Raw genomic sequence first — 26,242 nt, forward strand, 5'->3', positions numbered from 1 at the left:
GTGAATACCAGGCGATGGGGAAGAATCGATCCTGAGGCGAGAGTGTCACCCATAATCCGCGAGTGTAGCGAGATTAAATTGATCATGCATGCATGTTTATCGATCCTCCTGTGAAAATGTTGACGCTCGATAGCTATTGCCATTTTTATCATCCAGAAATTTCGCGGTTTATCGTCATGTGCTGTTAGAAAATTGCTCTTGAAATTCCCAGTAAAATCCACAAGGATAAAAAAAATGTTTAATACTGCAGAAAGATTGATTATTTTAAAACAGATCATTCCCGGAATAAAAAATTCATGAAATTTATTCATTTTTGAATAATATTTGAAATTGCTGAATTTTTTGTCTCTGTGGATTTACTTCAACAATTTCCATGAGCTTTATCATTCACAATTGATTGACAATTTACCTCGCGAATTAAAATGCAGGCGTTACAGGAATTAAAAAAATTTCAAACATTGCACTGAAAATGGAGACAGGGAGGAAATGAGGAGAACGAAGTGATGAATGAACATGAATAAAAAAAAAGTATCTCGACATTTTTCTCCGGCATATCCCCGGGGTAATCATGAAATTGTATAAATAGCAAAGGAATTGCGTGCAAACATGCCGAATATAACACGAGGACGAGCCAAACAACAACTCCAAAAACGCGATGGAATGAGAGATAAAACACTCGAGATAACAGAGAAACCAACAATTATTACCTTCTAGCATATCCGTAATTTACGACGAGACGAGCGAGAGATAAAAAATAAGGGAGAATGAGATTAATAAATTGAGAGAAATAAAGAAAATTTCAAAGTTTCCTACGTGATATTAAAGAGAGGCCGGCGAGCCAGATGTTGCCTACAGAGGTGTGTGTATTATTTTTATTTTTTTTTTATAATACTTATCCTGGTACAGACGCCGGACTGTGAATTGAAATAACAAAGTTGAAAGTATTATTAATTGCTTACATTTAATGTATTATTATATCGAAATGTATACATAAGAAAGTTTTGCATGAGTGATGAGGTGAAAACGCTATTGAAACGTGTGAGATATTTATTTAAAAATCTAGGCGCTTTTCTTTAGAAAATTTATTGCAGTTTTACCGGATGTTCGATGGCATTCGGAATTTTTGAGAGCGCATATAGATTTTTAATGGAATATATAATGCGTGAAGTGAGAGGATAAATCTTTTGGTGCTCAAAGATGAATGAGTTGGGATAAAATTGAATTAATTGATCAATGGAATTAACGACTGATGCGAAGCTGAGACGTTTTATTACCGATGAAATAATTTATTTGCTATTTTTCGCCTAATACCGATATTTCAATATACTAGGTAATATAAATATAATTGAATGACACGGAGTGAAATTGTAAATAGCTCAATGTATAAACTTCGGTTGAGTTTATGTATAAAGAATTATTTATACGTTATTTGGAATTTGACATAGCTTAATTGTATCGAGAATTGAACAGCCGGCCGTTATGAATTTTTCCAGATTACGATGGATGAGAATGATGATTATGAAAATTAGAGGATTAATTGTTTATGTAAATAAGTGCGATGTGAGAAGTGCCAAAATATCAGAACTTTCTCCGCATGTGTTATGTCGATTGTACTCGTGCCATCCATTAAATCATGAATTACCTTGCATTGAAGTCTCTTTTTGTAATCACTAGATTATCCATCTTATCTAATCTTGTATCATATCGATGTTTAACCCAAAGATTTTCAGTAGATGACGATTGATAAATTTTTAACCAAATCCGTAGGCACCAATTATTCCTCTCGCATCGACCAAATGCTGATTTTTTTTGTTCATAGACTAAGAATTATGGATTATAAATTTTCTGTACATACATGTATACCATGAGACAATGATCAATAATATATGTAGATGTGCGTAAACATTATTTTTAATATTTCATTTCTGAAATGAAACTCCAAAAAAATTTGGACAATGCAACAAGCTTTTTCTTTCAAGTCGAGAGAATTCAGTGATTATTTTAATTTCCAATTTTCAAAGTCCCTCTCGTATTCAATGAAACCGCGTATTTCACGATTACGAGTTTTTCGTCTCTAAACTATTCCGAGGCTCCACTTTGTAGCGAATACAGTACGTCTATTGATTTCGAAACTTCAATTAAAATCGAAAGCACTCGTGTCTGATTGCTGTAATAAATTCCGCAACCCACAGCCAGAGGTATATGGAGAATCACCCAGGATTTAGATTGATGCTCATTACAAGCGCCTGTATACCAGTGAGAATTCGGAGATGCAGAGCCCGAGTAAATTCCGTTTTCAAAATACCGGAGAAAGGGGCTTATAATGGGATGGTTCAATTATTCATCTTCTCATAAGAGCACAATGGTAAGTACTATTACAGAAATTTCTCCCAAAAGTGAGGGATCAACCTGAAATTCCATAAGACTCGACAAATCGTCTCGTTAAAATTCTAAATAACAAATGAATTTAATCCACAGCATAAATTAGCATAAATAAATTATTTATCAGAGTGTGGATTATTTAAAACAATCCAGAATGCGTCTTATCCACTCCGATCATCCCTTACTTGTCTTTTACATTCGATTTTCGTTTCCACACCCTTTGACGTCCACTCTTTGACTCTTTGACTCCCGTCAGTACCATTTCCACAGGCATATCAGAGGATCCCAGGAATAAAGCAACTCACTATCTCCAGGGAACTTTCCCTGGATTTGAATAATTTCCTTCAGCGCTTATCCAACGCCAACTCCCATAGATTCTATTTTTTCTCTTTCCCCTATATCTGTTTCATTTTTTCCTTCACACCTCTTTACAGGCTTTAGCGTCACGTATCGAGGGAAAAGCAGTCGGAGGTATTTCCGAAAGCAGAGGAGAAGATAGGATTGAAATCCATTGACATCCTGATGAATCTCTCCAGAAAAACCGGGATAACTTCATCTTCGTCTCCTAATCGATTACCAATTACATCAATCAATGAAAAATAATAAAATTCATAGATGAATTTTATAATTCCATCGACCTACGACTGTACGAAATTTTTCTTTTTTTTTATTTCAAGATATTTTGAAAAAAAAATATCTTTTCATTTGAATCATTAATTGGCGTTGCGTGTCTGGATGGGTGGGGAAGAATAAATTATGGTAATTTGTTAATTCAGTGGCTCATTGAGAGACAGCCGGCATTGACATGATCAGGCTGTACATTCTGTACTGGATGTATTTCTTGTTTTAACATAAGATTCCTCGACGTTACAACTTGTCTACAGTGTCTGCTTGATGTTACATCTGACTGTGCTACTTGGTACTGTACATCCCCATTATTCAAAATGACTTTACGTGTACGTATTTCACGTGTACGATATCGCATGAATGATGCAGTGCACCAGCAGATTATTCCAACGTTCTGGTTCTCTTGTCGAGGGAGAAATATCTACATATGTATCTGTTATTCATTTATCGTTGGAAACTACGGACAGATTATGGTTAATATTGGAAGACTCGAGATTTCACTTTGGAAATATCAGTCGGGAGTTAACTAACCGTCATATCCTCTCCAAAATGTACATTAGAATTACTTATTGTGAATGGACAATAAAATAAAATGGAATCAGGATGAATTGCCAATGACTCGAGCCCTCGAAAATTCATTAAAAAAAAATTCGGGACAAAATGGAAAATGGAAAATGGAAAATTCCGATGTAAAAAAAGGTTGAAAAATATGTAGGTCACCGAGAGTGGAGGAAAAAAAAATACACAAGACAGAAGGATGACTATGCATAGGGTTGATCCAAAGGATTTCATATAAATGATAATATAGTGACCTTTTGGCAGTGCCTGAAAATACTTCAAAGGAATGCGTAATCTCCACAGCTTCAAATTGCCTATATAATTAAAAAAGGACAGCAGTCAGGAGCCGAAGCCCTATGAAATGAATGAAGTGGCGAGATGAACTTTCATCCCCCCAGTTTATTCGTGATACTTTCGGAATTGAGAGTATCGGAGGGAAAAAAATCATTCCGAGAGGTGGAATTCACCTAAAAAGCCTTCATCTTTTTTTTTCACCCTTCCTCTTATGTATGGCATCCTCTCTGTCCATAAAATATTCATGGGGCTACATGTCGGTAAGAACTTGGAGGTGCCTCTGGAAAGCCAACGATACCTAGTCGTCCCAGGGGAAACCACTAGCGTCACGTTTATTTATATCTTTTACTATGGAGGTAATAGGAAACATAGGTTGGATCAAAAATTGAAAGGAGTGCATGGCACGGAAAAATCGACGGGGAAAATAAACAAGGTATTCTGAAATAGGGAAATTCATTTTTTTTTGCACATTCAGTGTGGGAAAATTGCAGGTGAAATTTTGGAATGGTTTTTATTGACGAACCGTGAAAAGATTAAAAATCGTCATCTGAAATTACTTTATAATTTTTACTGGAAATACATTTAGTTTCAAAGATTTTATTTAATATCATTATGCCCTTTACTTGACACTCCAGCAGATTTAAAATTCGTGAATCGTCCGATGCGTTCATATTTCCTGGGAGACGTAATATCTCTTGAAATTGGACGCTCCGTCCATTACAGTCCGTAAATTGATTATAGAAAGCCTCTCACTATCAGGTAAAAACCCGGAAAACCCCTGAAAACCCAGAAAAATATTTACATTTGGCATTTCCTGCATTTGCAGTCCATTTGCCACCGCTCAAAAACAAAAACCTCTTTTCATATTCTCTTTTACCAAAATAACTGCTCATGAAACCCCGGGCGAAGTTTCTGGGGTGCGGCGTGAGTAAAGAGCCCGTCTAAAAATTACAGGGATGGCAGATGCAACCGGGTAAAAAAAATAGTAAACGGAATATTTTTTCCAAATTTTCAAAAAATTTCTGGAAAATTTTTCTGAAAAATTTTTCAAATTTTTCCAAAAAATAAAATTGTTTTGTTTGCCAATTTTTTTCTGTTTTGTAAAAAAAAATTCTGAAAAGTCTTCCAGAATTTCTTTGAAAATTTGGAAAAAATATTACGATTACAATTTTTTTTTACCCGGGCACCTAGACCATGATTTTTATTCTCAAATTTAAATGGAATTCACACTGGAAAAAATTCATAGAAAAAAATACTCCAGGCTATTAAAAATTTTGTTGACATCTCATGTCGACAATTGACATCAGAATGACATTGAATTGAATTCCGATGAAATTCGACTGAAAGAAATTCCAATTGAACCAATTATCCAATCAAATCAATTAATTATCCCAAAAGTCGTAAACCCAAAAAGAGAACCATAATTAACAATTTCAATATATCAGTGGCACATTAACAAAAATTATTGGCAAATTATTTTTCCCGGGGACATGTACCCCTCGACAGCCTTAGATAAACAATAATGAATAAATATTCGGATGGAGACACAAACATTTGACACTTGACACAAACAATGGTTGGCGAACGGGTAATCAAGTGGTTGTCCTCCCACTTGAAATAACCGTATGCAATGGTAAAACGATTAATCACATTTGAGAGGCGATGGACTGTCGGCAAGTTTGGGTTAATCCCAAGGTTCAACGTCGAACACGAGGCATGACCTATATATCCACGTGATTAGCGAGAATCGATGGATGCAAAATGGTACAACGATGATAATTATCCTGAGGGTACTCAGTCAACTGTCCTGTATCGACACTAAAACGCCGTCTAGTCATTTACCCCGATATCTATTATCAATTGTCCGACGTGACGTGGGGAACGGCCATTTCTCTGGGTGGTATAAGAATTTATCGGTTCGAAATCTAAAATGGATTCTGATGGCAGGACATTAAATAATGGGACACAACGAGACTGGATATCTTGTCAATCGTGCTATATCAGACGTTCCACGAAGTCCGGGTAAAGAAAAAAATTGTAATCGCAATATTTTTTACAAATTTTCAAATAATTTCTGGAGAACTCATCAGAAAATTTTTTGAAAATTTGAAAAAAATATTCCGAATATTCCGATTACAATTTTTACCCGGGAGATTATAATATGCATTTTTTACTATAAAAATTCTGGAAATCACTCGCTTCAGTACGAGTATTTCCGGGAATTCGCCGGTAATTTAAAAACTCAATCGCACTCATCGTTGGTGTCGAATTGGTATCGCCCGAATTTAATTACACCTGCGCAGCACAAGCCTATGAATATTTACCATTATATACCGGTTATTATACACTCATGTTTACGTACATACATCATTACCTGTGAAAGCATGTAGGAAGCATGTACTGTATTCATAATTAAGTGGAATTTGCTGGAATTGATAAAAAGTTGCGCTCTCGATCGTTGCTATCTGCGAATGCTGAATATTCATTAAATAATCATTTCTCCCCACGGAGAAAAAATAAAAGAGTATAAATTACCCAGACAAGAGAAAAGCCGGTATTTTCCGGAAAGTATCCACAATTTTCCGGAAGTTGTCTCGAGATAAAAATTGATCCCGGATATTTCAATCGTCTTGAAATTTCCCCCTGAAGAAATTCAGCCTCGGAATTACGTGAGCTGTCAGAGAATTTACTCCATGAAAAAATCATCAATATCAAATTTATTCGGAATTTTCTACAAGAACGAATGGAGTCCTTAAATCTCACTTTATCTGCTCCCCATTATTTATTAATTGTTAAGAGAGAGGAAAAAAGAGAGTCAGAGAGAGTCTTCCAGCATAAATAATTCGTGGTGGACCGATTGATGGAGAGGGCCAGCTCCGGCTCAATGTTAAAGGAAGAAAAACCGACCGAGATAAATGTATCGAAACCCTCGAACCACCCGCTTATCCATAAAACTTGTATATCCCCTCCGAAAAGCCTCGAGTCCCTAAATTATCCATCTGGGATGATGCCGAGAATATTTCCTCTTCAGCCCCGGAAATTTACACTACTAAAAAAAAATATATTTCCGCATCACCTAAAACGCTCCCCAAAACTCAAAAAAAAAAATCTCTTGAAATAATCAAGAATAATTTTCATGTAAATAAAAATAAAAAATACATATTACCGATAATAAATCTGTTAGAATTTCACTGAGAAATTTTCACTAGAAATTCAAAAGCAAAATAATCCAGCAGAGAATGCGGTATCATCAGAAGACAAACGTTTGTTGCATCAGTGGTACGTAGGTACCAGACAATGATACTTTAATTGCCTCCAACAACGAGCAGTTGTAACTGAGTCAATGACGCTGTCAGTGGTATCACAAGGTGAGGTATTCCCTTTGAGGCTGGTGAACGTCATTGAGGACAGGGTCCAGAGAGCAATCACCCTGGTGAGAGACTGGGCTACGTTGTCCATCACACAACACCAACACTCCCAAAACCACCACCAACTCCAAACCCGTTCTCAAATTTACCCCTGACTAAATGCCCGTGGATGTGCACTCCATGAACATGCCATAAACCGACCGGTTAAACTACTTCCATAGTTTAACTGTCAGACTTCTCTATTTGTCTGACCTACACAACCACTTAAGCAATGCACTCTCATCTCCACTTTCAACCTTTTGCTCTCTCCCGAATTTATAATTCTGTACAATAAATAATTCGTCATTCCTCATCATCGTTAACAGGTTCTAATTAATTAAAGGATTGGGTGAGTTCTTTTTGAATGAGCAGAATAAAATAAAATTGTTGTCACTCCGATCGGAGCAACAACCGGGTTGTTGGAAAATCGATTATATCAATTGCAAAGAAGCTTCATTAACGTGACAAAGAGGAGGAAACTCCGATTGATTGTAGTATTAAATTCCCGGGTACTGCTGACACATATTGAAGTGGCTTGAGTGACAATAGTTTGTCATTTCAGAAGAGCAACAGGGCGTTAAAAATGTGGAGATACTCCTTTGACACTGTAGAAGGCTCTATTAAGCGGAGCAGAGGGTTCAAGCAGGCGGAATTATTCAAAAGCTCAATTATCAGCTTATTGTCGGTCTAGGTGGTACACTACAGGTCTCAGGAAGCGTGGGATGCAGTCCAGGTGACCCGTTTGAAAAATAAACCAGAAATTCGCCACTCGTTGCCGACGTGAAAAGCCAATCGCTGATTGTTTATTAATTTATCAGTGGCTATCGATTCATGTAACACAAAAAATTCTGGAATAATTGGATCTGGAATAATTGGTAATTTAAAAAAAAATGATAGAGCAGTAAATTTCCGGTTTTTTATGGTGTATTTTTTTGTCGATTTGCACTGATATCGAATTTATCTTGTGAGACTCTCTGGCGTCTTTCTCATCTTTTGCACGCAAGTACAAACTTATCTCTGAAGTATGCCCCAAGTTTTCTTTTTTTCAACGACAAACACATTCACCCCACTTGCCATATCTAGAGTACTATCCACACTCACCTTTTTTACTCGAGTTGAAAGTGGGTAGATGTGGCTTTTAAATTGAATGCGAGGTATGCAAGAGTCTACTGACAGTACCCTCTCTGCCTACACTCAATCGCCTTTTCTCCCCTTTTTTTCCTCTATTTGTTCTTCCCCCAAAATCAGGTGCATTGAACTCCACCCAAATATCAATTATTTAAACAAAAAAATTCCGACTCCAGAGAATTGCACAGAAAAAAATTTTAATGTCCCAAATATATTCGGTTTAAATTGAATTCCACTGGCTCTATGAAGTGGAATTGGGGTGATATTCTGAGATCATGATTAGGATGTCATTCATTTTGTTTTTAATGGTATATATTCCGTGTAATTGTAATTGCTATGCGTGGGAAATCACGGGCTTGCAGTGGGTGAACCTCCATAATGCAAGGAACTTAAACTATGCCGGGAGCAATCCTAGCTATCTTACCCTTAACCACTCCCTCCCCAACCCCTTCCAATCCTGAGACACTCGAGCATTTACATCGATAACACACCCCCTCCCATCTCCCCCCATCCCACCCCCTATTGATGGGCTCCTATCTAAACCATTAAACCTTTGATCAAAGATCGATCGATCCCTCAGCAATTCACCCAACTCCCAGCCCAAAACTATTCTTCAAGGAACTGCAGAACTATTTTCAATCAAATTATGGATCTATTCGAAATGGATTTAATTTTTTTTGTCGTGTCTGAGGGACTTCTGCCTTCTTCGTACCCCGGGATAATTGTAATTTTAAAATCGGCATCGGGGTACAGGATTTTATCTATTAGGAGAAAGTATTTACTGCGGCTGTTCCATTAATGTAATCTTGAAGAGAGCTTTCACTTCGAGAAGAACTTCAATGTTTTCATCCGTTTATTCATTCGATTGACAAAATTGAATTAAAGTCGCAGGGAATTATTGAACTCCTAGGGAAGAGTGTGATAATAATAATTGGAATCAATAACTGAAATTGCGGAATTTATCGGATATTCCATGTGACGTCATCGCGAATTCTATTCATCAGTTCGATTCCTTCGATTTAATTAAAGGTATCGATTTTAATTTCCGTTGAATCTTTCATGCTGAAGATCAAATGTTCTGGTAAATGAAATTTTTTTATGCAAATTCAAATTAATGTCATTTCAGATTCAACAATACTCGGGATAAATTCAAAACACAAGGAGAACCGATGAAAGCTCATCAATAACTCGATAAACCCTCGATGGAGAGCCCCAGAAAAATGGAATAACGCTCTGTGAAATGTGGTTACGTCGTTAAATGACTGGACCGATAAACCGGTACTCAGCAAGAGGAACCTGAAGAAAGTGAGAATAACCAGACAGGGCAATATAAGCACGTATTGGCGCATTGCTCCCCAGGGTTTTTCCTCGATATATGGCAGTACGTATGGGAAACGGCAAAAGGCAGAAGTATAAATGTAATCCAGTACCCAGCACGTGACACCGTTACATAATAAGGCCCCAGACTCACCCTCAAATCATTCCTATTTACCTACCATATTTTCCTCTCCTCTCCCTGAACTTCAATTACTCCGCGAAAATCCGTTAATCCATCTCCAAAAGATCGCAGGTGGAACGCACCCCACATACCACTCGACTAATTGCTGAATTTTCGCCAATATCTGGAAATTGGGTAATAATACCGATTTTTTCATGAATACCTCTTTTGTAGCTCTCATTTTTTTCTATAAAAAATGTTTATAGAAAAAATTCACTCCGGCCCTCCAGTTCTGCGATATTGGGTAAAATCGGTGAATCGGTCTCGGGGGGAAATCACTTATCGCTGTTTTCGGCTGGTGAATTTTTTTCAGTTAATTGGCAGGGGAAATTTTGGTAATTTTTTTTTTTTCTGGTAATGGTAGATGGTGTAAATTTACAGGGTGCGCGTGCTGATGATGCTGGATGCGGTATGGAGCATTATGCGAAACGACAATATCATCGTGCATGATTTATCGCCCGAGGGAGTTTCGGCTCCTCGACTGCAATACATAACATGGGAAATAGAGTGCATGCAATGGGGTACCACCTGGAGGGGGTGGAATGGGGTGTACCCTGAAAACAGGATACACTTGGTGCATTGTGAGTCAGGTTATACTCCATTGGGCGGGAGAAACGAGAGCTTTTGCACTCTCGATTCTCCAATGTCTTCTCCAACGCGTGCTGAGGCTTATCGGGTGTTCCCATCGTCCATTAACTATCGAGAGAATCCTCCATGATTTAAACCCTGAATTCCATCCCCCAAATCATTAATAAAACCCTTAATGAGAATTGTCAATTTTTTAAATAAAAAAAAAATGAATGACAGCGAGTTCCTCTGAAATCATCGGAAATATTTTCCTGAAACTTACTCAAGTGTCCGTGAAATTTAATATTCTCCAAACGAGTGTTATCAACTCAATAAAATGGCTGCAGTGTACGGGCAACATTGTCGCAATGATATCGGAGACATCTGTCTCGGAAGCGAATGGAAAATCGGATAATCCCGGGGGTGTCTTTTCCACGGAAAATCTCACCGACTGGTTACGATATTATTACCCTCCCCGGAATTTTTGTCAGCGGAGAATTGCGTAGTTTTAGTGTTCCTCAGTATGCCTTGAGTTTTAACCCGACTACCACCTCTTCGGAGGGTCTTTCCTCACTGGTGCCCTTCCACGTATCTCTCGTCTCGTCGGCGAGAGCAAAGAGGCACTCTAGAGGACACCCCTACTTCATTTGTACCCCAGGGTCTTCCCCACCCGTTTAATATTCAATAAGTATGGCTCCCAAGGCACGATCTTCCCCGTCGAGGCCTCACCTATCTTATCCCATTCCTCACCACCTCCACCCTCTCACCCCGACCAACCCCTTTTTTTTCATTTTTCAATCATTTTTTTATTCACTTGTATTTTTTCAATTAAACCAGCCCAATAATCCGCGATTTTTATTTTTTATTGTTATTATTTTGTTTTTTTTTTAATTTCACGTTTTGACTGATGAATTTTGACGTCAATTTTTCTTTTGAATTTATCAATGACTCATTTTTTCAGCATTATGGAAAACCAGGATGATTGATATTGCGAAATTATTTGGAAATTCAAATGCACGAATTCTCACTTATTTCTGGGGAAATTCAATGATGGGCGGTATCGAGAGGTTCAAATGAAAATTTGAATTTCAAAGATGCCCTTTCGCTGCTCGAATTAGATTTATCCCAGGTAGTCCGTTGTATTTTGATATTCGAAAGTTGAGGGTGAGGATCAACAATTCGCAATTGTCCATTACCTCGGCGCAATCGATTCTCATTTCCCCTCCTTTCCCCTTCCGGGTAAAAAAAAAAATGTAATCGCAATATTTTTTTCAAAGTTTTTAAAAATTTCGGGAAAACTTTTCAGTATTTTTTTTTATGGACAAAAGAATCGGGAAACAAAACAATTTTATTTTTGGAAAAGATTTTGAAACATTTTTCAAAAATTTCAATAGGAACATTTTTTTTATAATTTAAATGGCGGATTTTTGGAGAATATTTAAAAATCGAAAAAACTAAAAAAACAACAATATCATTAAAATAGAAAATTATATTCGCAAAAATTTCTAGAAAATAATTTAAAAAATTTCCAAAATAAATTTTGGAAAAATTTTTTTGCTTCACGATTTTTTTTCAATTAAAAAAAAAAATTCTGAAAAGTTTTCCAGAATTTTTTTTTTACCCGGGCTGCAATTCCAGAAAGACTAAAATTACACTATAAACTATTCTTTTTTTAAATAAATTAGCTAGTATTAAAAAAAATTCCAATCACCGAAAAAGCTCAATTATTTATTAATAAATACCTCAATAAATTCCCGTAAAAAACCCGACTTTTTCCTGGGTAAAAACATTTATAGAAATTTCGGGAAATTTACGGAGATTTATACGAGTCGCGGTCCATTATCCGATGATTTCCCCTGAATTTGATTCCAGTTGTAAAGATCAATAATATTAATGAAAAAAATGTGACTCGAAGTGGTGTATGACTGAGTGCATGACTCCAGGTGTAGATGCAGTACAGAGCAGCACAATGTGTTACCACACGAGCCTCTCGCAGTAATACGATGCAATATTAAGTAGCGCCCGGGGTAAGGCATTTGCCGAAGTACCAGGAGAGGAAACGAGAGGTAAATAGATGAAAAAACAAGGAGAGAAAGCCCCAGGAGTAAGAGCGAGGAGGAAATACATGACGCAGTGGAAGAGCCCCAACGTATGCCAGACATGTACACTCCCTCCGACTTATGTATATCCGTTGTGAAGTAGCTACTCCAGGGCTTGACTATGTATAGACGTAACATCCTCCAAACACACTGTCGCAAACATCCTAATGCCTACAAATAAGTTGATGAATTTCATTAACGAACGTGTTTATTTTTCCGGTATCAAATAGATGATGTATCGCATTTTCCGAGTCCTTGGCACCTCAAAGAAGAAGAAAACCTGAGCTATGGATCTCAAACCATTTTTCAAAAATATTTCAGTGAAAAGATTATTCTGACACTCATAGTCTTGGGTTACCAGTCCTCAAAGTATCAACTTGAGACTTGGAAAATCCTCAGGCGAAAGTTTTCACTCGACTCGAGATTTATGAAAGTTTCAAGTCCAGACTTTTGAATACTTGAAATAAAGTTCAGTTTCTCTGGTATTTCGGGAAATGGCGGTGGTGGAAGGGAGTGATGATGAGAGTTGAGTCTCAAACGGACTCGCAGATTATTTCGCGATCGTCTCGCGAGAGAAGGTGAGGAGAAATTCATCAAAGGGAAAGTATCTGATTTTTCATGACGAGACTGACGGACTCATTTTCTGTTTTAATAATGAATCATTTCAAAGTGCATACTAATTTTGGGAATGCAGTGGAAAAATAAATAATCCCGTTTTTGCGAATTCTGTAGGTCATTATAAAATTTCATTTAACAAACCGATTTTTCTCGTTTCCTGGATGAAGAGGTTCTTCACACGTGCCCTCAACTTTTTGAATTCATAATTAAAATCGAGTGTAGGAAATGATTTTTTTTTTCGCGAACCGAGATTCCCTTTGAGTTTTATGTGCTGGGAGATACATTGTTAAAAATTGTGAATCTCCGGGAGTTGGAGAACTACATCGGTAATGTCGTTATCAATTTGAAAGCTCCGTGTGCACTCACCTGCTATTTTTAACAATGTCCCGAAGTTTGTGAAGCTGCATCGATAAAAATTCACATCACAGCAGCCTGTCTGCGAAAATAGTTAGTAAAATTTCATTTTTACATAAAATACTGTTACGCAAACGAAATTCCGCTAATCGAATAATAGTTTATCAACTCCACAGCAACAATTTATTCAATCAAACTAAAAAATGTCTGAAAAAATCATCCCTTCACTCTGAAAATTGCCAATCCCTCAAATATCTACGACATTCAATAAATACCTTAACAATTTTCAATTTTTTAAATGAACAACCCAGAGTGTTTATACAACAAATAAATAAACTTGAAATAAAAAATATCCTCTCCCTCGTTATATTTAAATAAACTTATTTGTTCGACGTACTTTATTGGGGTGAAGTTTGGTAACCAATAACGAATAGATTTCGATATGGTCGTAATCAAATATTTCCCTCTCAAACATTGAAACCGATGGCGAGTGTAATCTCATCGCCATTCGCAGAATAACCGAGCATGTAATTCTGTAATAATCTCTCTGCGTATATGGTTAACACCAGGACGGAGAGAAATCTCGGAGGCTGTCACGTACGCCCTGAATATACAGAATTATCGAGGGGTGAAAGTTTTGAGATGGTGAGATATCTGGAAATGGTGAGTGTTTGGGGATGGGAATCATCTCATTGGGATGAATGTGTGGAAAAGAGGAAAGAGAAATGGATTGGATGTACAAGCGATGGAGAAGATATACCAAGAGGACATCTGGAGTCCCTGGATGTATCCGAGTTTGGTGATGTGGTGGAGTCGATTGAAATCCGGGGAGATTTCCAGTCTATGTCCGATTGAATCAGATTGCACGATATTTACTCGATTGACGGAAACTACCCCTGTAATTGAGTCTCGTCGAATCTGTCAACCAATCCCGTCATTCTATTCCTCAAACTTTTCTATTCCCATTATCCAGAGTCACTCAATATTTTTTTCCATCAGCCACTGCATCAACTCTAATCAATATTTATCAGAAATAAATATATCAATCATCTGAAATAAAAATATCAAAAGTTAATAAATATAATCGTCGTAATGAATATCAATCGAAAAAAATATATCATTGAATTGATTTGAATACCTTTTCGTGAAATGCGCAAACGAATTCAACAGAGCTGAACAGTACCCAATCCACTCACTTAAATCGATCAAAATTTTCAATTACCCATTAACCACTGTAGATTTAATTGAGCACCATCGTGTTATCTACAAAGCAAACTACACTCGATGACGTTAATCACTCCTGGATTATAACAGGCCACTTCCCCACTCGTATGTCCTCACACAGACAGAAATTACACTATCACAAAGTGTTGTAGATATCTATTGACACCACTGGGCAACTCTATTCCGAGTTAACTCGATGGTAAATAAACGTCTACAGTTTGAGGCTGATATATTCCTGGTTTCGCAGAACCCGTCGCTCATTGGTCAAATCCACCCACCGCCCACCGTACAATTTAATTTATATCGTCACAGAAAAATAGATAAACACCAAAAGGCTGTACATACACGTCTGTATTTATCAACAGTGAAGATGAATAGTTCAGTTTTTACTGGTGGGTTGGGTGGCAAGGGGGCGGGAAGGAGGAGGTATTTATAAATCATGGGGTAATACGAGGTTGTCATGAGAATGGCTCACGAATAATATTTGCATGGGAACCGAGAAAGTGTTGGGGATTAGAATTCTTTCATCCGATGGGAATTCCACAAATACCAGTGCATTTATCTTGCTTATGTTTATTCATTTTTTAACTTGACGGAATATCCCAGACACTAACCGAGGGGTAACCATTCCTCCAATGAACTCCTACGGTCTGCAAATAAAGTGATTAAAAAAAAATTGCGAGTACTGGAATAAAAATTATTCATATTTCACGTGGAATAAGTGGAAATTTGTAATGAGATATTTGCGGATAATTTATTTGCAGTTTCGGTATGTCAGATCTTGGAGGGAATGGAATTTTAATGCGATTTTGAATTTAATTCAATTTTATAATGGTGAGATCTTGAAGTTGAGATGTGATTCGCGAGATAAATCGATGGAACTGACGGGAATGAGTGATTTCTTCTCGGTTTTTTGGGGTTTGTGGCGAATTATCTGGGATAATGACAATTGATCACCGATATTCGGGAATCCAATGGTTTTCAAACACCGGAAACAATCCGACAAGAGTATCTACATCAAATGTCCAAACTTAAGCCGTACAAGACGAATGTTCGGGGTTGTTTCCACCTATATGTTATGTTTCCAGTGAATTTATGATATATGTTGTCTCTGTTAAAAACTGACAGACAGCTTTTCCTGGGTTCTCTGGGTAGATAGGGCTTGGAGGTGGGGACTATCCAGTATTAACCGACGAAAAGACAGAACAATACATGAAAAATCGTCTGCTGTCTGAGAAAAATGCCTCACCTGTCTCGAGGATTTTATTTTCTCACGAAAATTTACCGAATGCGAGGAAATACAGCTGATGTCTCACTCGATATCATCCCTAAACATTAAAAAATTGAAGATGAAAATAAATAATTAGATTGCTTCGTTTAAAAAAATGGAGAGAAATTTTATAATGATCAGGAAAATATTGAGAATATATACAAAACAAATTGGCCGTATTTTTTCAAGTTTTTTTTTTGTTAATATAAATTTTGGAGTGTGGATTGGACTCATGGGGGTATTTTTATCCCCCAAAACGTGGGGATGAGGTGAATCAGGAGGAAAATCACACTGATATCTGGTGTAAGCTCAGTCTTCCGGGTCTCTTTGGCACAATGGGAGGTTTGGCGAAATGTCTATTGCTCCACGTATATTGCAATTAGGCTGATAGCCGTTGCCAGTTGCACCGAGTCGAGAGAACTCGAGACAAACGGTTAGAACAATTGTCCTCCATTTGCAAATGGAAGTGAGAACACTCTGGTCTGTGTATTACTCTCACCTCTGCTTTTGTGTAGCCCTTCGACATCCCATTCACAAGGGAAAAGTGTCCGGGGTGCCCTTTCAGGGGAAGAGCTTCGCGATTACGACTGACGCATTTTTAACTCAGTTGGGGGAGGAATAAAATTATCTTGGGGTAGTTTATCCTCGATGATTTACGAACTTATTGGATATACAAGATTATCTGGGGTGGAATTTATCGGGTTTGGAGACTCTGGAGGGCATCAGCTGTTGGCACAAACCAAATTTGTAGAGTCAAATTCGAAATTTATTGTAAATTCATATCGATGCGTATAAATTGTTAATGATTTACACTGGGATCGAAGATACGAAGACAATTTATAACGCCTGAGATTTTCCATGAATTTTTTATTCAGTTCGAATTATTGATTGGAAATAATTATTTTATTTTCATTTTTCCCGTTTTTTTTTTCTCGTGAAATAAAGAAATTTTTTAAGGTGCGCACATGGTATTGTTGAAACGGGTAAGTTAGGAGTAATTCTCAGGCTTCAAAGTTAAAACTTGCGTAAAGTTCATGAACGATAAATAATTAGTCTTCCAAAATGAGTAATTCATCTTTTCCCCGGCGGGAAAAAATTTAATTTCTAATAATGCTGTGGGTGAATATAAAAAGGTGGACCCCAGGTAATAAGTTTAATAATTCAAGAGCATTGGGATAGATTGTTGAATCATAAATATTGGTTGAATTCAGAGGCAGATTCCATTATCCTGGAACCACTTATTCTCCCAAGGCGCAGAGGGGGGATTTAACTCGTATTCTTTGATGTCATCCCTTGACAATAACAAAGAAATATCTCCGGTAGGAAATAAAATGAGATTTCTTCGCATAACGATTGAACCATGGAAAATCCAAGGGAGTTGGAAAATAAACCGAATGTCGTGTATCCACTGAAGAATTAATTCCGAGGCAATGAATTTACCATTCTTGTTTTCCAGACAACCTGGAATTATACCGTGTTGCTGGGTATGGGTTAACCAACGTTTACACAGGCGCACACGCGTTCTGAATAACAATCCTTGAAAACACACCTCGCAGTGTCTCTATCCAATTTCCAACAGTCGCCGATTTACATCTTCCACGTGGAGGGTGTAAGGGAAACACAAGGAGACGAGAACAAATCTATGGATTAACCGAGCAAAAGCTGAGGTCTCGACATTCCCGTCTGTGTCACAAGTTACTGATTTTTCAATTCTCCAATTTTCCTTGGAAATGATAGAAAAGATTTTGAAACGTTAAAGTAGAAAATTGAAGTTCTCGAAAAGCAAAAGATTGAGACATTTTCGTAACTCTTGAAATAAGTCGGTGTAAAAAAAAAGGGAATGAAGGAGTTGAAGAGTCAATAAAGTCGTAGAGATGAATTTCTCGAGCCAGTGGTAAAAATAAATTACAGTCTCACTAATTAAAATCGAAAGAACAGGTTTTATTGATCTCATGAGGTTCACTCAGCCGACGTATGTTTCTTAAATTTTCCTCTTTCGCTTTTTCCTTCTTTAAGTAGAAAATATCACGCTGAATTTTATTTATCATTATTCTCTTGCCCTCACCCTTCTCGTTATTATTTAGCTCTTGAATTTAGATGAGGATGTCAGAGTTTAACTGGAGCTCATTTCGTATTCACAGTGGTAATAGCTAATGTTTTTTGAGTCACAGTTCAACTTAGGACATCTTGTTTACCACAGCCAGGTGGAGTGAGTGAAGTTGACTTGTCCATTTGTCTAGGGCATTGTAGCGAGCAGCGCCGAGGGATTTTTTGTCCAGCTCGAGAACTTGATTCACCTGAAATTCCATTTATTGTACAATTTATTCGCCCCTTCAGTTATAAAATTTCTCCGTAAATCGCAGAATGTATTCTTACCTGATCGATACGTCCTCGAATAGTACTATCCAGAATACAAGACACGAGGAGACTCTCCACCTCCGAAACATCAATATTCAACTCTTTACTGATAAAAGGTATATGAATCCGTGTGTAAGGCTTAATGAGCTTGATCAACACCTGCAACAATCATTCATTATATCCAAATAATTTCCGATTCTCCCAGAAATAATTAATCATTCACCCATAAATATTCGATAAAATACCTGAGTTCGAATATTACGTAATAAATCTTCAATGTGTTCTCTGATAAATGGATCGTCCATAATGTTATTCCTATTTTGCTTGAGGATTAACTCGAACTGATTGATGTCGTTATTCTGATAACTGACGACCAGATTCGTCATTGCTAATATTTCTGGGTCGTTTTTGTAAGGCTTTGCCTCTTGGGAGTCGAAGGGATTTATTCCCGACTTCATTAACCTTCAGAGGGAGAGAGAAACATAAAAATTCAATGTTATAATTCATTCAATCCATTTTATTTTCAAAATGGAAACGACTCAGCTCATTCTGTCACCTCATTAAGGGATATTAAATTACTTACATGTTGGCAAGAACGAGGTATTTCAAGCACGTCGTACGCCTCGGGGAGCCCGACTCGTCGTAATTTTTGAAAGCTTCGAAGAAGTCCGTGTGCGCCCGTTCAAACTCCCCCTCTCTCAAATGCATTTTACCCCCACATTCTAAAAATATTTAGAAATAAAAAATAACAATCTTATGAAAGTTCAGGCCCTTTGTAGATACCTCTTATAACGCCCATAATGAGTGGATGTGGAATGGCACTCTTAATATGCAAACTCTGCTCGTACAGTGTCTTCAATTTTTTATTGTTCTTCTGAGCTGTGTACATCTGAATTTCAAGGGCATAGATCTCCAGTAGTTGTGTGCCCTTCTTCAAATCGTCCTCCCCATCATCAGTCTGCAAAATTTTAATTAATTATCGAATTTGATGGTAACACTTTGACTTTTTCTCAGTTACCTGGCAACTCTGATGTAATTGTTTCAATATTTTCGCTAATTTATTAAAATCTGATCGATCAAAGTACAATTTTCCCAGCTTCGTGTTTGTCTTGAACCATAATCGGTCGTTCTTAGCGTCTTTGAGAGCATCCAGGGTGGTTTCATAAAAATCTTGCAACAATTCCATCTGAAGAGAGAAAATTATTATGAAAACTCGATAAACTCGCTGTCATCGACTCCGAAAAATTATCGAATCGTAAAGCCTTACGTTTTTCGAGGTGCTAATGTAATCCAAAATCGAATTTATCGATTTCTCAGAGTGATTTCTCGTGACAGCACTTTTGATGTACGTCAACAATTGTTTGTACCTCGCCATCATCTCTTTGTAATTATTCTGAATAATGAAGACAAATTATTGGAACAGTTTTATGTTTTCACCGTTTTAAAATTGTTAAAAACACCACGGGTACAATTCAATTAGAGCTCACCAGCTTAAAGTTTATCTTAATCATCTGTTTGAGAGCCTTGAATCCCCATTCACCTTTGTCCCCATTCTCGAGATCAAGAACCTTTTGAAAACTCGCCAGGGCGGCCTTAGGGTCATCCTCCTTCAGTGCTTTACTATTGTAGTATTGATTCTCCAAATCCACATCAGGCTCTGAGTTTGAATCCTCCGAGTACTCCTGGAAACAATTAATTCTGATCATTCTGATCACACCGAGCCAGCGTTCATTCTTTCGGTTTATAAATCGAACGCATAATTGCGTAAAGTCCCTGAATAATTAAATTCATTAGCAATTCTGCGTGACGACGGCGATAAGGATTTTTCATCTACCACAGGGAAAAAATGTTGATTGTTTTCAATCTCGATAATTTGTCAAAACCGTCTAACCTCCAATTTGACATTGCAACCGACCGGCGAATATTTTGCCCCAGGTAAATGCTATTCTTACCAGTCCGTAGTCCTCCTCCTCCTCGCACATGAAATCATCCTCGGGGTCCGACATAATCGTTCTATTATAAATTAATAATTTCGAGCGAAAAAGAAATTATATGGACTGCTGAAACAGCAGTGAGTTTCATTCAACTTCTTACGATTATTATGTGCAGGTTACAGATTGGAATAACATCTACGCATGCGTCCCTCAATGTATTTACATATTTGCCCGGTAAATTCAAATGACGATTTTAAAAAATAAATGACAATTCGATTTTTCGATTTTAGAAAAAAAAAAACACCGAGCGAAAAAAAATCGAAAATTATAAGAACAATAATCGAATTTAATAAACTCATAAATTTCTACATAATCTGAATAATTTTTTATTAATAATTGAATTTTAATCTTCACGACATAAAAATTTGAAATCGATGCAGAAAATAATAAGGAAAAAGGATAGGAATAAAAAATTCATGACTATTGATTGCCACAATATATTTTCTTTGAAAAACTATTCCTCCCAGTCATCATTATCATTCTGCGAATCACATTCACTAGTAGCTGAATTTCTATCAGAAGCTTCATTAGGTTTCGGTGGAGGTGGAATGAGTCTCGAAATTCTCTCAAGAGCTCCGACGGCTCCTCCCGTCATGGCTTTCCTCCTCATAGCCAATTTTGCATGGAGATCAGCCATCAGATCGCCGCCAACGGACGCCGAGGAGAATCTGTCCTCATTCTGTTCGATGATGGAAGTTGTTTGTCTCAATTTGGCTTTTCCTACTCCACCAGCGGCTCGAATTGCAGCCATGAGATTTCCTCTATCGTCTGCTGGCGCTACAACTGGAGGTTTAGGAATGATCCTCGGTTCTGAAGCAGCAGGAGCCTCTGGAGCAGATGGTGGAGGAGGAGGTGGAGGTGGTGGAGGTGCTGGAGCACTTACTGGAGGTTCTGGTAGTGTGGGTGGAGGCGGGGGAGGAGGTGGAGGTGGTGGAGATGGGGCTCTTTGGGCTGCAGTCTCTCCGATGCTCGGAAGATTTGGTGAATCCACTTGCAACTCCTTTTCCCGGGTCTCTGGAATCTCAGGTGCTATTGCCGTATCTGGAAGATCGATTCTCAGGGTGGGAGAGGTCACTGCTGACGAAGGGGCGATTGGAGATTGCGAGCTCAGGTCCAGGACGAATTTTTCGTCGTCGACGATCCCTGGGAGGTCTGGCAAAATTGCTGGAACGTTTATCTGGGGAACCTCTCCTAACATCGGAGCATACAGATAAGACGGAGATTCGATATCCGATCTCCAGGGCTGGCCAATGGAGTCAGGAGCATCCTGCATCTCCTCGCCCTTTCCCCTGGAGGACACCGGTTGCTCCAGGCCCTCTTGACTAGGTTCATTGATCAGCAGGGCACTTACTGACGAGACTTTATCAATTTTCAACTTGTGTGAGGACTCTCCCGATTTTTTTTGCAATGACTTCCCCATCACGTAATAAAATTGTAGTTTTTCCTTCAAATTTAATTCTGGAGAGTAGTAATTCGAATTTGATCGGGATTGAGCAGACTCTAGGGGCTTTCGTCTTCGGTCGTCTAGGAGAGTCGATGTACCTCGACTTTCTGGATGATTCTGTGAGATTCCTGTGTCAATTATCGTCTGGTACTCTTGATACGTCGAGTACGCCGGGTATTTCGCGTCCGAGTACATTTTCACTGCTTTCATACTCATCGTATTCTCCAGATTACTCAATTGCCTTTCTATTTTATTAGTTCTTGCTTTTATTGTTGATAATCTGAAAATGAAAAAAATGTGGCAAATCTCTAGTATTCCAATAAAAAAAAACCCAATTAATCCAATGACGAATTAATTTTGAAATCACTCATTTGAAAAATCCATTTATGAAATGAATCCCTTACCTGCTCCTGTACCCGGCGATGCGATCGTCAATCCCTTGAAAAATATGGGAAGCTGCGGTCCTGAGATTATCCAAACACTCAGTAATCAGAATGATCGTCTCCTCGTGCCTCGAATCATTAGGAATGACACCTGCAGCAAAATCATTAAATTTTTTGAAACTCCAAAAAATCACCAACAAATCCCTTGCATTTTATTACTCACTAATCTCAATCCGCTCCAACATGATTCCCTTATAATTATCATCCAATCCCAATTACAACCCCTACATAAGGCCCATCGGTCCCTTTGATAGATAATCACCAGATAATAACGGACAATAACGAATATAAACTTGAGAAGTAAAATCCGGTCACCCACGAAACTTTGTTAACTTCACTCCCCCTCATCAACTTGAAGTTGTCCCATCCCCACCCTGACCCAACTTCCTTGAGCATCTCACCACCAATCAGCAAATAGAATGACAAATGCCAGAGGTAATGGTGATGTCCCATTGGCTGGTGCATCCAGAAGGTGAATTTTCCAAGAAAATCGCGACGCTAGAGCACCCTCTTGTGAAGTGCAGTGGACGATTGAATTCTCCGAAAAAAAAAAGAACGCAATACCTTGTCTAAGTATGACCCATTTATTCAATGGTTAGGTCCTACGTGATGTTCGATGCGAGTGAGAGGAAGCACAATGAATCGATGGGAAAGCGTTCCCCGCGCTATTATTCTAGCCACAAGTTGGTGAATGTTTTTTTCAACGAGTAAAAGGAATATTGTGATTAATTAACGTTTGGAATAAACTGGTGGTGTTTGGGGGGTGGGGAGTTGATGAGTGATAATTATTTTCAATGTGTAGTCTCCTTCGGCTATAAACAAGCTATTGCATACAAAGGAATTCCGACGTTTTTTGGGGGGTGAGAGGGTGGAAGTGTTTGGGGGTAAATTGAACTCCCAGATTTTGCTATGATCGTTTTGGACGAACAGCTGACGTTATTTTGCGCTGCTGATTCCTCCGAAAATGCTCCAGGACTCGAGATCCTCCAGGACAAGTGGTGGTGCCGCTCCCGCCGGCGGTGGGAGGACTATCACCAGGAGAATGACTGGAAACGGCTGCTCCAGGAGGTAAACATATCGTTACCAGGTCTTTGAAAATTGTCGGGAGAACAATGAGCATGTTCTCGAACAAGTCTTTGAGTTAGTGCAATCGTTACTTGAAAATTACCTTTCTGGTATTTGTTTGGTTGGAATAGCAAATTCCGAGAAATAAATCATTATTTTTGTTTCAATTATAATTATGGTTTGTTTTTTTCTAACGGGTTTGATGATTAGATCAGAGAGGAATTACAATATTGGACCCACATCAGATCTCATTGTCAACGATTTTGACGACGAGAGGACATTGGACGAGGAGGAGGCAATGGAGGGAAGCGAGGACTCACACAATGAACTCTCCAATCTTCAGAAGGTATTTTCTGGTCGTTGTCTTTTTGATAACAATTTCATTAACTGAGTTTTACCGTGGAATTCAGGAAGGCGACATGCCCCTGAAGGAGCTCCTGGCGAAATACTACGGTCGCACGTCCCCAGACTCCAACAGCTCGGATCCTCTACCTCTGGCCCAAGAAGATGATGCCGATCCAGTTCTCCAGTCATCAGAGAAAAATGACAACGAGGGTGACGATTTCGAGGACGAGGACGAGGGGGAGTACGAGGACGATGATTCACAACCGAGTTTGCGACAATTCTACTCAGAGCTGGTGAAAGAGAAAGAGGCTGAGCGTTTGGGTACGACTGGAAAGTCTGCAGGTGTAGCACGACGAGTTGAAGCCCCAGGGGATGGAATTCCAGTGAAAAATCCTCCAGGGAGTGAAGTGGAAATGACTAACGATAATAATCCTACACTGGTGGCTGACGAGGAGATAAATTACGAGGATGAAGAAGAGGAGGATGACAGTGAGGACAGCGAGAGCACTGGGGCACCAGGTATTACAGTTCCTGGTGCTAGTGATGCTGTTGGGGGTGGAGGAAGTGGAAGTGGTGGTGGAGGATCCTCAAGGCTTCTCAGGAGTGTGTCACGTCCTCAGAGCGAGGAGGAGGATGACGACTGCGATTACAGCCCGGACGAGGAGGAGTGGAAGAAGACTATTATGGTTGGCAGTGATTATCAGGCAACTATTCCTGAAGGCCTTTGTCGATACGACGATGCGCTGCCTTATGAGAATGAGGATAAAATACTCTGGAATCCAAGCTTTATACCTGAGAGGGAGACCGAGGAATTTCTTGAACGCGCACAGTTGCCCTCAAATAAGAGCACATCGTTGCCAGCTGGAGCACACGTCAGAGACGACGAGCAGGCTCTCTATCTACTGCTCCAGTGTGGGTACAATCTCGAGGAGGCACTCAGGAGGAGAAGGATGAATGTACTTCCTCCTATCGATGCTATCAGTCTCTGGTCGGAGGAGGAGTGTCATAATTTCGAGTCTGGGCTGAGGACTTATGGAAAAGATTTTCATCTCATTCAGAAGAACAAAGTAATAATTTTTTTATTCGAATTTAATTAATTGAATTTAAAAAAGTAGATTTTTTTTTTCGACTATCTCATTATTTTATTCAGGTAAGAACGAGATCGGTTGGTGAACTCGTGCAATTCTACTACCTCTGGAAAAAAACGGAAAGACACGATATATTCACGTATAAAGCTCGACTTGAAAAGAAAAAATACGCACTGCACCCTGGTATAACGTAAGTATCCATTAATTTTTTTTTATTCTAATTTCTTCGACTGAAAATTTCCAAATTTTGACTCACAATGATGGCCTGTACCGAGTGAAAATTAATGAGACATTCCTAAATCAACTGAGTGTTATCCGAAATGTTAAGCAGGGACTACATGGATCGTTTCCTGGAGGAGCAGGAGGGAGTGCGAGATCGAAGCAGCTCCCCCAATGTCAATTGCCTCCTCCACGGCGATGTGAAGCGCCAGCGTACGAGTGCAAATCTGTCCAACAATCACGAGGGAAAATCAGAATTGTGGGATAATCAGGGGAGTGAAGATCCATCGGCCCTGGGAAGTGATGTGGGTGTTGCTGAAGCTCCAACAAGTCTCCCTCCGTCATCTCCACTCTCCATTTTACCTCCACCACCCCTTCCACCCCTTCCACCCCCAGCAAAATCGTCCAGTGGATCACCCACACCCTTCACTCCCTCTTCCGAACTCCCAATAAATTCCACACCCCCAAATCATCCCCACGAATTTTCAACATCATCTGACACGGTTTCCCCTCATTTACCGCCTTAGCATCAATTTTATTTGAGTGATGACTCGAAGAGTGAATTAAAAATTGTTGGACAGTCCTTTTGGACTCACTACCTCCGCCGCTGCCATCAGTTATTCAAAAAAGGGAAGATGAGAAAAAAATAATTGAATCATTGTTCACGTATTGTGTTTTACACAAGTTTATAAAAATCCATTGACACTGTTGACGAATTTTTCACTGATTCATTCAATTTTTTTATTAACTTGTTGTGGATTTTGGAGGGGTGTGGGCCAGGTGGAGAGAGACAAGTCATTTTACTAATTCTTTTGGATTCATTGAGAAAAGAGAGAAATTGAAAATCAAACGATTTTAAAATGCAAAGTTCGAATTATTTTACCTTACTGAAATTTCAATACGAATTTCTCTATATTTCTCATCCACAAAGTAGTATCTTCGAAATATCTCACTCCATTGAGCCCACCTTCAGTACTGATTAAAATACTTGTTAGAATAATCTCAAAAGCCGATTCTACGATAATCCTCAAACCCCCGAATAATCGCAGAATACGAAAAAAAAAAACCACAAAACAGCAAAGATCAGGGGGAATGAGAAACCGAGGCATAATATTCTTTAGCACTTTGAATTATATTTTTCTACTGTATCCTAAAAGATAAATATTATTATTAGAATCTAGAATAATAGATAATGACGAATAGAAAAGCCAATGACTTTGGCGAAAGCAAAAAAAAACCACAAACGAGTTGATGTGTGTT

General features: G+C 38.5%; 3 protein-coding genes across 4 annotated transcripts; 1 reads left to right on the forward strand and 2 right to left on the reverse strand.

Annotated features, from left to right (window-relative positions):
• Positions 1 to 17,946: 17,946 nt before the first annotated feature.
• Positions 17,947 to 20,485, reverse strand: alien (COP9 signalosome complex subunit 2 alien). The gene is made up of 9 exons (XM_011310072.1): positions 20,337 to 20,485; positions 19,872 to 20,066; positions 19,652 to 19,777; positions 19,403 to 19,570; positions 19,168 to 19,342; positions 18,968 to 19,106; positions 18,630 to 18,846; positions 18,403 to 18,543; positions 17,947 to 18,323 (listed from the first exon to the last, which is right to left on the reverse strand). Exons 1-9 carry the CDS (start codon positions 20,388 to 20,390, stop codon positions 18,204 to 18,206), a joined length of 1,335 nt encoding a protein of 444 aa, XP_011308374.1. The 5' UTR covers positions 20,391 to 20,485; the 3' UTR covers positions 17,947 to 18,203.
• Positions 20,486 to 20,778: 293 nt separating this feature from the next.
• Positions 20,779 to 22,603, reverse strand: LOC105269659 (WAS protein family homolog 1). Its single transcript, XM_011310073.1, has 3 exons — positions 22,429 to 22,603; positions 22,227 to 22,356; positions 20,779 to 22,102 (listed from the first exon to the last, which is right to left on the reverse strand). The coding sequence occupies exons 1-3, from the start codon at positions 22,448 to 22,450 to the stop codon at positions 20,833 to 20,835; spliced, it is 1,422 nt and encodes a 473-aa protein (XP_011308375.1). The 5' UTR covers positions 22,451 to 22,603; the 3' UTR covers positions 20,779 to 20,832.
• Positions 22,604 to 22,811: 208 nt separating this feature from the next.
• LOC105269661 (mesoderm induction early response protein 1) lies at positions 22,812 to 26,229 on the forward strand. 2 transcript variants are annotated; one of them, XM_011310075.1, is made up of 5 exons: positions 22,812 to 23,333; positions 23,541 to 23,676; positions 23,741 to 24,742; positions 24,826 to 24,953; positions 25,092 to 26,229. In XM_011310075.1, exons 1-5 carry the CDS (start codon positions 23,230 to 23,232, stop codon positions 25,507 to 25,509), a joined length of 1,788 nt encoding a protein of 595 aa, XP_011308377.1. In that variant the 5' UTR covers positions 22,812 to 23,229; the 3' UTR covers positions 25,510 to 26,229. The 2 variants fall into 2 exon arrangements, with proteins under 2 accessions (XP_011308377.1, XP_011308379.1); XM_011310077.1 differs by having other exon boundaries at positions 25,095 to 26,229.
• The last annotated feature ends 13 nt before the right edge of the window (positions 26,230 to 26,242 follow it).

Source organism: Fopius arisanus, unplaced genomic scaffold (genome assembly GCF_000806365.1).
Source record: "Fopius arisanus strain USDA-PBARC FA_bdor unplaced genomic scaffold, ASM80636v1 scaffold00072, whole genome shotgun sequence".
NCBI classification, from domain to species: Eukaryota; Metazoa; Arthropoda; class Insecta; order Hymenoptera; family Braconidae; genus Fopius; species Fopius arisanus.